This window comes from Dreissena polymorpha, chromosome 12 (assembly GCF_020536995.1).
Source record: "Dreissena polymorpha isolate Duluth1 chromosome 12, UMN_Dpol_1.0, whole genome shotgun sequence".
Lineage (NCBI taxonomy): Eukaryota > Metazoa > Mollusca > Bivalvia > Myida > Dreissenidae > Dreissena > Dreissena polymorpha.
In genome coordinates this window covers 47,971,847-47,983,993 of record NC_068366.1, presented here as the reverse complement: position 1 = coordinate 47,983,993, position 12,147 = coordinate 47,971,847, and the positions used below count along the sequence as shown (strand labels likewise).

Below are 12,147 nucleotides of genomic sequence, written 5' to 3'. Positions count from 1 at the left end.
CTTAATACAATATGAAAATATAGAATAAACGCTCGGGCGGGATTTAACGTGGTCGCATTAGACAAAAGTCACTTAATTCAAGTGGTTGCAAGCACAAGATTGACAGTAATCTAAAATGGGAACTATTACTGATAAGCCATCTTTGAGAAATTCCCTGCAGATATTGATCATTGCAGTTTGTAACTTTTTACCACTCAGCTTTCTTAGCCAGGTAGTGTCTGATACAGTTAGAAAACCAGCATTAGTTGCCCTGAACAAATTGATAATGACCACAGACTGACAGAATCATGATTCCTAGGTACTTAATTACCCTCTCACTGTGCTCTATGCCAGATGTTAAAATCAGTGGTCAGTAATACAAGCTAGTTGAAGTGTTCAATATATTTTATTTCACAGAAGGAGTATTAAATGCATGTTTTTAACAATTAACAAAAAATATGTAATTTAAATGGGAACTTCATATCAAAACAAGATTCCATAATAATTCACTTTATATAATCATATTTAAGATATGTTAACACATATCAAATGGATACTCTATGAAAACAATAAAGAAATAATTTCAATTGTAAGTTTCTGGAGATAGAAATCAGAATTAGAATAACCTTCAAAGTCAAGATTTACCTTTCTTATTTGCAGAGTTCATTTATCAAGATTTAATCACTCTCAGGCTTTATGTATTAAAACGATGTCAGAAAATTGAAAATAAAACGGTAATGAATGATACACAATATTAATGAAATGAAATGTAAAATCGATACATTTTCATATTTCTAAATTGTTTAGTGTAAAACAGCCTACTGTTGAATAATATGTTTATAAAATTATATTTAAGTTAACGGCAATACCTTTAGTTAATTGAATTACAACCAATCAGCGGTGTCATCCTGACCGGAAATAAGCGTTTGTCGAATAAATATTTCCGCATTACATAAGTGCTCACAAAGTAACATAACCCATAACCATCCCGTGACCGGTTCACTTGCGTAAGCAAAGGAGACCGCAATACCACACCTGGATACGATAGTTGAGTTCGAAAATGGTTTGGATCGGCAAAAAAACATGGACGCCAGGGGGGTCTTTTTCCTTATATTTATATATTAAAAAAGCTTGTGAACACTCTAGAAGTCACATTTTTTGCCTAATCATCATGAAATTTTGTCCAAACATTAGCTATGTGGATGTCTCAGACGAGTTTGAAAATGGTCGTGATAAGTGGAAAAACATGGGCACCAGGTGGTGGGGCAGTTTTCTTTATATGTATAAAGTGAAAACATGTGAACAGTCTAGAAGACACATTATCTTCATGAAATTTGGACATATCTTGGAAGAGTTCAAAAATGGTTCAGGTCTGTTTAAAAAAAAACATGGCCGCCAGGGGGCCATTTGTTGTTCATTCTTCATGAAACTTGGTTAGAACATTATTGTGTTTCATTGATATCTTGGGCTGCAAAGAACAGGTCATTTCTTTTTATCTCAGGTGAGCGACTTTGGGCCTTTCAGACCCTCTTGTTTCTCTCTATAAATGATAACATGTCAAGTGAAACTTAATATTACACAAAGTTCAAAAATGTAAATGTACAACTTTGTATTAGAGCAAGCATATCATGTCAGTTATTTTATGTCATCTTTCTGTTTCACTTTTTATGTCCCCCACTATAGTAGTGGGGGACATATTGTTTTTGCCCCGTCTGTTGGTTGGTCTGTTGGTTGGTTGGTTTGCGCCAACTTTAACATTTTGCAATAACTTTTGCAATATTGAATATAGCAACTTGATATTTGGCATGCATGTGTATCTCATGGAGCTGCACATTTTGAGTGGTGAAAGGTCAAGGTCAAGTTCATCCTTCAAGGTCAGAGGTCAAATATATGTGGCCAAAATCGCTCATTTTATGAATACTTTTGCAATATTGAAGATAGCAACTTGATATTTGGCATGCATGTGTATCTCATGGAGCTGCACATTTTGAGTGGTGGAAGGTCAAGGTCAGAGGTCGAATATATGTGGCCCAAATCGCTTATTTTATGAATACTTTTGAAATATTGAAGATAGCAACTTGATATTTGGCATGCATGTGTATCTCATGGAGCTGCACAATTTGAGTGGTGAAAGGTCAAGGTCAATGTGATCCTTCAAGGTCAGAGGTCAAATATATGTGGCCTAAATCACTTATTTTATGAATACTTTTGCAATATTGAAGATAGCAACTTGAGATTTGGCATGCATGTGTATCTCATGGAGCTGCACATTTTGAGTGGTGAAAGGTCAAGGTCATCCTTCAAGGTCAAATATATAGGTCAAAATTGCTCATGTAATGTCACTTCTGCAATATTGAAGCTAGCAATTTTATATTTGAAATGCATGTGTATCTCATGGAGCTGCACATTTTGAGTGGTGAAGGGTCAAGGTCATCCTTCAAGGTCAAACGTCATATAGGGGGACATTGTGTTTCACAAACGCATCTTGTTAAAACTATGTATTTATCAGTCTTTGAAAACTTCATTTCTTCATCCTTTTTACATACTAAATATAAAACTTGCGTGCTTTTTCTCCATTCTTGACATGTATTTTAATTGCGGACACAAGATTCTGCTTTAATACAGTTTCCGCTTTTTTCTTTTTATTGACAATGCCAAGGTCATGTCTCCCTTTTCAGGCTGAGAACATCTACAATGATGAGGAACCAGATGCCCCCGCTGGTGATCTTGAACAGGCGGCTGCATAGAGACTGAACACTGACACAGAAATGATGAGTGGTAGCTATAGGGAGTAAACACTCGGCACAGTGGAAGCCGTGAAAGAGACTTCACATGCATTAACATCAACTAGTGCGGCCGTTTCCCCCAGAATATTGAACAGTTATAAGTTTTCAAAAGATTTTTTTTTAGAAAATCGTATAATTTTTTTCGTTTCAAGTCTCAGACATATTTATGTTACGCAAAACTGTTGTTGAAACATAATTGGCCTTGTCTGGTGTTGTGTATCAAATAGTTCTACTGAAAATACTTTCTCAAGAAAGAATGTAATGTTTTACTATTGCCATAGCCTTGAAACACTATTAATGAGACTATGTTTTTGGCCTTTAAATCGCTTAGGATTATCAGATACTGTAGATAATAAATGTTTCCAAGTCTGCAATTTTGTACATATTCATTTTCTTATGTTTTATGTTATTATTAACAATGTAATTGGTATGTATTGTTTGTCGGCTGGTGATTTACACATTCTAAGAACTCAGTGCTAGGCAAGTCTTATGCTTTGAGAAAGCATTTTGATTTGAAAAAATCATGTTCATCGTTGTAAAATGTGTGGTCTACACAAATACATGTACTTCAATATTTATTTGAGCTCTTTTGCCTGTGTATCAAAGTGGCTGAATGTTTGATTATGTTCACAGTGTCTAGTAAAGATAGTCATACACTCTAGTTTAACCTAACTGGTTTCTGACACAGGATAAATGTGTGATGTACATTGTTTTGTAAATGTTGTAAAAAAAAACATCATGATTAAAAACTGTCAATTATGTCTCTTGTTGCTTTACAGTGTATGTATGATAAACAGAAGATCACAGAACAATTTAACAAATAATTAACCCTTGGCTAAAAAGAAGTTGTTTTATAATTGTTTGCTTGGAGGAAGTAATTTGTCTAAAGACTCGACTATTATCCAATTTTTCACTTATGTTTGTATTTCAGTGTTTGGGGAGCACAAATTTATGCCCCACACAGAGTAAAAAGCATAAGGCTTTATACTTGTCTGCATGTTTTGAATTCCCCTTTAAAAACTTGGTCAATCTCGCTCAAACTTTTATTGTTTAATGACCTTTATGTGCACATTTTAAGAAGGAAAGGAAATTATAGTTGTGAATATTACTGGCAGAATTATGGCCCTATGTCTGTATTTCCTTTATAGAAAATATAGTCCCTTTTGAATCATATCTATCCACTAAAATAATAACCTTAATGTGTAAATAATCATAAAGAATGAAATTTTGGCTGCAAAGAGCTTTGGCAGAGTTATAACAATTGGTCTGTATTCCCACTAAAGAGTATATAGACCCTAACTGTTGACTTTAATTGGTCTCAATTACCTTTATTTTTTCTAAAGAAATGAATTAGGACCATGATCAGTTTTAATGCCCCCAAAGGAGGGCATATAGTGATCAAACTGTCTGTCTATCACACTTTGCGTTTAGGTTTCGAAAAAATGCTCATAACGTTATACTACTGATGAAAACATTTGCTTTGAAAGTATAGAAGGGACACAATTTCAAATTAATCGAAATCGGTAACCTTACAATGCCTTTAGTTGAATGAATACATTCACATGTATATACGACGTAAAATACGTTTAGCAACAGCATTTGTAAGGATATACCAATTTTTTAAAATAAACTAGAGAGTATAAATACATGTGTATTTTTCAAACCTTTTTCAAATATACTGGTTACAACACTATCAGAGTTGCAAGCGGATATTGATTCATGGAGATCTGATCGTAGGTTCTGAAATTTCCTGAACGTGTAAAAATAATACAATTTTGCACTTGGCAATCCCCGCGTTTTTATATATGTTGGTTATATTTAAACACGGCGCAAAGGGACCAACAGTTATCACTGTCATCAACAAAGTGTTAAATAATAAAATTAGCTAAACGGTGAAACATACCGGAACATATTACAGCTAACTTAAATGCACAAATCAATTAACCTGCAGCAATTTATCTGTTTATCTGATACTTTTGTCTTTGATACAAGTGTCTATCAATTATGACACAATGATACTACAAATCGATTAGAAATGAAACGATAAATCAGCTACAGTGACGTTCTGAAATGCCTCTGGGAAAACGTTCAAAACGCCTATCTGACAAAGCGCACGTACGCCATATTTTATTCAATGTATTCTATGATACAATCTGAAGAAGTTTTAAATAACGTATAAAGCAAGGTGGTATATTGGGCGTAAATACCATGATATATCCGGCAAATCTTCGAGTCTCGCGATTTTGGTATGCAGTTATTGTGAAGTTCTGCCAAAATTAAACATACGATATTTATATGTAGTTTTAGTCTGGTAAAAAAGAAGAATCAATTTGACGATTTTGCGTCAGTTAAACTAAAGGCGGCCGTAGGATTAGATATCGTACATATATGCCGACGACTACCATTTATTTGTTAATTCCGTAGCCCTTCTCGAGGCACAGACCTACGGTCGTACGAGTATTATTATCGAATAAGCTTGACGGCAACCGGCCTTCTCGAAAGCGATGCGAAAGCGAATATGACTAGATATATTTAACCAACCGGCATTACAAAGAAGAAATTATTGCGTTCCCGAACTCTTGTTGGCGACATGCCAATTTACACTAGACCGAAGAACTGTAAACGTCCATCCATTTTCGCAGCTTTAAACATTTTTGTCTTTAATCTGATTCATTATTTTATCATTTGGAAATCTACACGCAACATATCTGTTTCTAATTGTATTGAGTTAGTTGTCACTACCAATGTTGTCGAATAAAACAGATGACTGACCGATATAGTTTTGCCAACTTCAAAATGTGAACACATCAATTCGCTTGCAGCAAATCATTTCTCATCGATCTTAATCGATCAATCTTATCAGATCTTGCACGTAGTCCTTTGTAGTTTGAAGCAAATTGAGCTATACAAACCGTGTACACGTTTCCGGTAAATCGGACATCGGACATAATTGCAATCCAGGTAATATTTTGCTCCATTATTTTATTTTCTGAATATTGTACATGTGTTAAAATAGCCGTCATGCATTTAAAGCACATCAAATAATGGGAATTCTTACAATTTTGATAATACTGTGATGTTTTACTCGCAAACGTTTGTAACTTTCAAATCGCTCAGTACAACCGCGTCTTAATACAAATACTATAGTAAAAATGTTTTCAAATGTTAACATTTATCCACAGCAGATTCATGTTCGGCGTTGCGTGGCACACATACGCTGTTCTTGATGTTCAAATGTTATGATTACAACAGGACATGATCGACAATGGAGCTGGGCTTTATAAATTGCACGGTTCTGCAAGGAGGTCACATATCCTGCAATGGCACACTGTACGAAATACCAGAAGCCAACCTGACCGCTGATGACCAGCAATTCTGGATTTACGTGCTTATTTACGCCACACTTATACTGTTTGCTGGTATGTTATTGTACATGATTGTTTCTTATGTTATTGCTTGTGTTTAAAATTAAATCAGAAGGTACCGTACCTTCAATGACGGCATATTGTGTGTGGCTTTCAACGGGAAATAAACTCTTTGAGAATTGCGTGGGTCAATACAGCGTTATCTTGTGCGGTACTTGGGCAAAAGTCAAAGGCTTGAACATCACTTTAGATTTTTGATAGGAAGTATTGCCCTTATAAATTTGACCCCTGACAAGATTATCACATCAGAGTATCCGTTTATTTAAAGGGGCCGTCCAACAGATAAAGCGTCGTGCGACGCGAAACGATATTTTGGAAAACTACGAGGATTGCTTATATAGCTAAACAATACATCCGCTCGAAGCATGAGCATGGGTGGTCGAGTGGTCTAGACGGGAGACTTTTTACTCCAGGAGTCAGTGGTTCAAGCCCTGTTGAGGTTACTTTTTCCTTTTTAAAATTGTATTTGTTTTTTTTTTACTGGAGATTTTTTGTTTAAATTTATGATTATGAAGCATTTAAAGCATTTAATGACAAGCTTCAATACATGCCAAAATCTGTTGGACGGCCCCTTTAAATGCAATACAGGATTGTTATGTGACTAATGAGGTATGTTGAGGTATGTTGTTGATGGTTCGTACACAAAAATTTTAAGCCTCGCTCTGGGAAACGGGGTTTTAAACATTTGCGTACAGATTAATCAGGGACGACACTTTTCTTCGATTTTCGCTAAGAAGGACATTCTTTAAACGATAAAATAAAATAAAAGCAAAATGTAATCAGGTCATTCCTTATTAGCATGTCGGATGACACTTTTCATTTACTGCATAGTAAGCCCGATTTCCAAGACCATTGCGTAATTACATATTTTAACATAACTTATAAACTTCATGTAGAGCTTTGTCTCAAACCTGAGTAATACCAGCGCGCCTGTTTTTCAGAAATTCAAGAGCAACTAATTAAGGAATGCCTGGATCATTGGACATGAATCAGCGTATTGCACATATGCATTTCATGATGATTGCATTTTTCACGTTTCAATTCCATGGCTTTAGAAGCGTGAGAGAAGTTCGCTCAACAAACGAATACACTTTATGGAGACAAACATATTGAAAACAGACAAATAGGCCGACATAGTGGCTCCGATATAATAAAGTTCAAGCTTCGTTCGCTGTGGTGATAATAAATCACTGCACCTCACTAATAGTTATTTAAAGTGAACGTATCCACTGTTCGTAATTATAACGACACTTAAAAGGATCCTAGTATGTATGTATACATTATGATCAAAAGATGAAATAACATAACTGATGAAAAATGTTTAAAACATGGGTGCATGAATGGTTACTAAACGATCGAAATAGTAAAATAATATAAAAGCGTTGACACGCTTTGGATCGCTAATTTGGAAAATACGAACCGATATATTAATAAAACAGCGTTTGAAATACGCCATTTATTTCAGTAGTTTAAATGGTCCGTTGCTATTGTCATCGCGTTAGATTTTGCCTACATAAGTCACGAGTCTTAATCAAATTGAACTTTGTTATTTTTTAGCCTACTTCTGTCTTACAACTATCATTATTTAACACTGTTCCAAATAGTATATATTTGTAGGTAAATATACTCACTTGCATAAAACTAAAAAATCTGTGAACAAGTCACTTAACCCATTTATGCCTAGCGTCTAGAAAAAAGGCCTTGGCAAACAGCGTAGACACAGATGAGACGCCGCATGATGCGGCGTCTCATCAGTGTCTGCGCTGTTTGCTTAAAGTGATCTCTGTAAGTTATATTCTAAATATAGAAGTAAATATACTATACATCCCTAATTTTGGAAATACAGTGATCCAATTTCGAAGGGTGGGAGAGTCCACTAGGCATAAATGGGTTTAAACATTGCCTCTGTCCAAAGGTCTAATGTCCGGGCTGACTCTCGGACTATTGTCACTGGACTTAGAAACCCTGAAAGAGCTGAAATACAACGGCACCCCTTCCGAGAAGAGAAATGCGAGAAAGGTCCTGCCTCTCGTGAAGCGCCACCACCTTCTGCTGATCACACTGTTGCTAAGCAACGCCTCTGCTGTGGAGGCCATGCCCATCTTCCTAGACCATATCTCGACTCCGGTGATCGCAGTGTTTGTGTCTGTTACAGCAGTCATAGTATGCGGAGAGTAAGTGTAAATACTTGTATTTAATGTTTTATTGCGAAAATATAATAGAACTAAGTTAATAACCATAAATGAAAACGTAAGAAATTTACCGTTTCCAATATACATGTATAGATGCAGCAAAATGTAAAGACTCTACTTGACATGATTTTGATTGGCGATATGTGAAGTCAAGGCGCGTTATTGGCATACTGATTTATATTTACTTTAACGTTCTCTGAAATAAATAATGAGTACAGATTTGCTTAAACAAAGAAAAAAACACATAACTTTTTGACATGTTGATTTTTTTACTGTTCAGTTTGTAACAGCACTGGGCTGGTTTCTGTAATTGTTGCTCATGTAGCATTCACGTACATTGTACATCTAGTTACTTAAGCTAAGTGAAATTAATTGTATAACATGAATTTGATTTGTATTTTTGACCGCTAACATGCATTTTTGAGCAGCAATTCAAAAACATATATGTCATTCATATAATGCACATAGGACGTTGTAGTTCTCATTTCCAGAGTTGTCCCTCAAGCCATTTGTGCAAGATACGGACTTCCAATATGGGCGTTCTTTTCTCCGTAAGTTATTCTTCCAGTAATGCATTACAGTTTTGTCCATAAGACAATTTAAGAAATTTGATGTTACCACTTATTTCATTTGTATTTATTTTTGGATCAACGCTATTTGCCTTGTTAGTTTTATTTATTTGCATCTTGCAAATACTTATCTACAAATAATTTATAAAGGTTAACCCGGGATTTTGAAATTGAACAAATATTCAACAAAGAAATTTGAAGAGTTTACAGTATACTGATATGTTTAATTGTTTATCATATACTGTTTGTTGTTTTAAAATGAGGTTTGCGTTGTTTGTTTGTTTCAGTTTGGTATATTTCCTGATGTGTGCTTTGTTCGTGATAGCATGGCCCATTTCTAAAATACTGGATTGTCTGCTCGGAGAAGGGCATACCGCCTTGTACAGGAGGGCACCGGTACAGGTATGTGTATGCAGTAAGGGCCATACACATTGTTTATGTAGAGTCCACTTGTATAAGAGTCGTTTTCTAAAAAAAAATGGGCTTAATGCATGTGCGTATAGTGTCGTCCCAGATTAGCCTGTGCAGTCCGCACAGGTTAATCAGGTACGTCACTTTCCGCTTAAACTAGATTTTCGGTAAAAAGGGACCGCCTTTAAACGAAATATACCATTAAAGCGGTAAGTGTCGTCCCTGATTAGCATATGCGGACTGCACAGGCTAATCTGGGACGACACTTTACGCACATGCATTAAGCCCAGTTTTCTTAGAACAAGGCTCATATAAACAACCAGGCATGCAAAATCAATCAGCTAATCAATAAAAACATTTTTCATAAAAATATACACAACCTCCACCGCATTAACGGTCGATAACGTTTATATCAAGTTATTTATTTAAATTAAATGATTCTGTGTTAATTTTTAGCAACGATATATGTTTGTATATGCCGGCAAATATAAAGATGATAGTCTATTAAAATTACTATCCGTTAAAGTTTTAAGAATATGAATACCGAATTACATCAATAAATGCTCGCATAAAATGTGCATAAATACTAATTTTGAGTGTATGAGTATTGAGGCTAAATTCATCGTGCATTTGCGTAATATCGATTCTATCTCAGCGTATGTGAATCTAAACAAATCAGATTCTTCATGAAACAAATGTAAACTCTAAATATCTCTTTGTATTTATCGAATAAATGGCATATTGGCCCTTTAAACAGTTTCAGTTTTGTCTTCCGACAATGCGGTTAATTTCATCTTCTCAGTGCGGACTTGGTGAGTGATCTTGTACTATCCTTCAAAATGGCACAATTTTGCAAGATTTATTTCTAAATAGGTCATCATTTATATCCATACATATGCAAGTTGAGCACTACACACATATGAATACTGCATCGTTGCGATTGGGAAGAAACCAACTACTAGTACATAATTTTCGCTTTTCAGGGAGCCTTAGATCAGGATAAAAAGGCAGCTCAAGATTTGTATACGCCAAGTGAGCACGTGTTGATGCTGGACATAGAGGCGAGACTGGACGCAAAAACCATGAACGAGGTAATGTATAATTGCCATAGTTCTATCTCTGAATGTTCAAAAACTTAACTCATTCATGCCTAGTGGACTCTCTCATCCTTCTTAATTGGATCAATAATTTCCAAAATTAGGGATGTCTAGTATATTTATTTCTATATTTAGAATATTTCGTACAGAAATTCCTTTAAGCAAACAGCGCAGACCCTGATGAGACGCCGCATCATGCGGCGTCTCATATGGGTCTACGCTGTTTGCCAAGGCCTTTTTTTCCAGACGCTAGACGTAAATGGGTTAAGGATAGCAGTTCACAAGGTAACAAATGTCTGCATACTGTAGCATGCTATAAATATACAAATATGTTAACTCTGTTTGCTTCGTTCGGCGTTCTCGAAAAACACAGGAATACGTTCTTTAATAAATAAACGCTTCAGAGACCATGGTAAGCCATTCCATGTATTTATTGTAGCGTTTGACTGGCATATGTGTTTGCTTCGTTAATGTTATTGAAATAATGCTCGGAGTCCAATTACTTTTGTGACACTCGAACGTGTTTTCAAGACAATTATTAATATTTTTGCGTTTTCATTGCACAGATTATCTACCAGTCCCAAGCAAGCATTCCTATCTACGAAGGTTCGAAGGACAACGTTGTCGCTCTACTGGCGGTCAATTCATTGCTCGGACTGAACACTGCAAAGCCAACGCCTCTGAGAATGCTGGTGGAGAATGGAACAGCCAAGCCGATCCAAAAGACCGACAAAAATAAAACAAAGCATAACCTGTATAATGAGTTCAAAGAAGACAGTTGTATGCTGCGTTAAACAACGATGAGTGTTCTAATAGTGACAGTATTCACAGTTTTATTTAAGGACTGATTATTCATCTTGGGACTCAAGAGTGCGTTTTTGAAAGCATGTGGATTTTAGTATCTAATATGAGGTGACAATGATAGGTCTGGTTATAGTCATAAGTTTAATGTGTTGAAATGAGTTGCTTGCAATATTGGATGCAATTTCGGGTGTGTTTTTTGTGTACGACTCAATTATATGTATTTTCATATGTATTCTTATTGAAAAATTCATTGTCGTGAACAATAGGTATTTGCGATATGAATATTGACATGTTCACTTAAAAATAGCGTATGTTGTCAATACATTATTGACATCATATTCTTGATTTGGAAACTGAATTTTACGGATGTCTACTTAAATAGTATGTTATAACATATTGGACTGAACATTTATTGTATCATGCAAATTATACGTAAATAAGGTTTGCATAAACATAAACATATACGCTGTATAGTTTGATTACTGCAAATGTCACAATGTTAGCAACCTCGCCTGTTATGGTATGTATACATGTACTATTAATAAATTGTTGTATGTTTACTATAAAATAATACGGATATATTGAGTGTTACTTCGCTCACTAATTGTTCGTTCCTTGTATAAAATCTTGCTTGACATAAACATCTATTCCAAACTGTCCCCCATGCTCTCTATCAAATATAACCTGGCAAGATAAAACAAGCAAAAGCAGTTTGTGGATCATTAAATTTCATAGACAGTTTCAGCATTTCGTTTTAGTTAGTACCACACGTTTCAAGTCAGTTCACTCTTAGCTACCATAAACCTGATAACTGCCGCAGCTGCCGCATCTGCCGCATCCGCGCGAGAAACAGTTGTATACTTTATGTAAGAGGTTTGAGTTCT

The 12,147-nt window shown here is 35.4% G+C and overlaps 2 protein-coding genes across 5 annotated transcripts in view; both read left to right on the top strand.

The window, feature by feature from the left end:
- The window catches only part of LOC127853307 (histone-binding protein RBBP4), a 35,183-nt gene extending 31,659 nt beyond the window's left edge, over positions 1-3,524 (top strand). For all 4 annotated transcript variants that reach the window (XM_052387720.1, XM_052387718.1, XM_052387719.1 and 1 more), the window contains exon 12: positions 2,658-3,524. In XM_052387720.1, the coding sequence (XP_052243680.1) occupies positions 2,658-2,726 (69 nt within the window). In that variant the 3' untranslated portion in view covers positions 2,727-3,524. The remainder of the gene's footprint in view (positions 1-2,657) is intronic.
- A 2,496-nt stretch (positions 3,525-6,020) lies between these two features.
- On the top strand, positions 6,021-11,920 carry LOC127854020 (uncharacterized). Its single transcript, XM_052388931.1, has 6 exons — positions 6,021-6,184; positions 8,106-8,364; positions 8,874-8,933; positions 9,239-9,353; positions 10,346-10,453; positions 11,026-11,920. Exons 1-6 carry the CDS (start codon positions 6,031-6,033, stop codon positions 11,251-11,253), a joined length of 924 nt encoding a protein of 307 aa, XP_052244891.1. The 5' UTR covers positions 6,021-6,030; the 3' UTR covers positions 11,254-11,920.
- Positions 11,921-12,147: the final 227 nt, after the last annotated feature.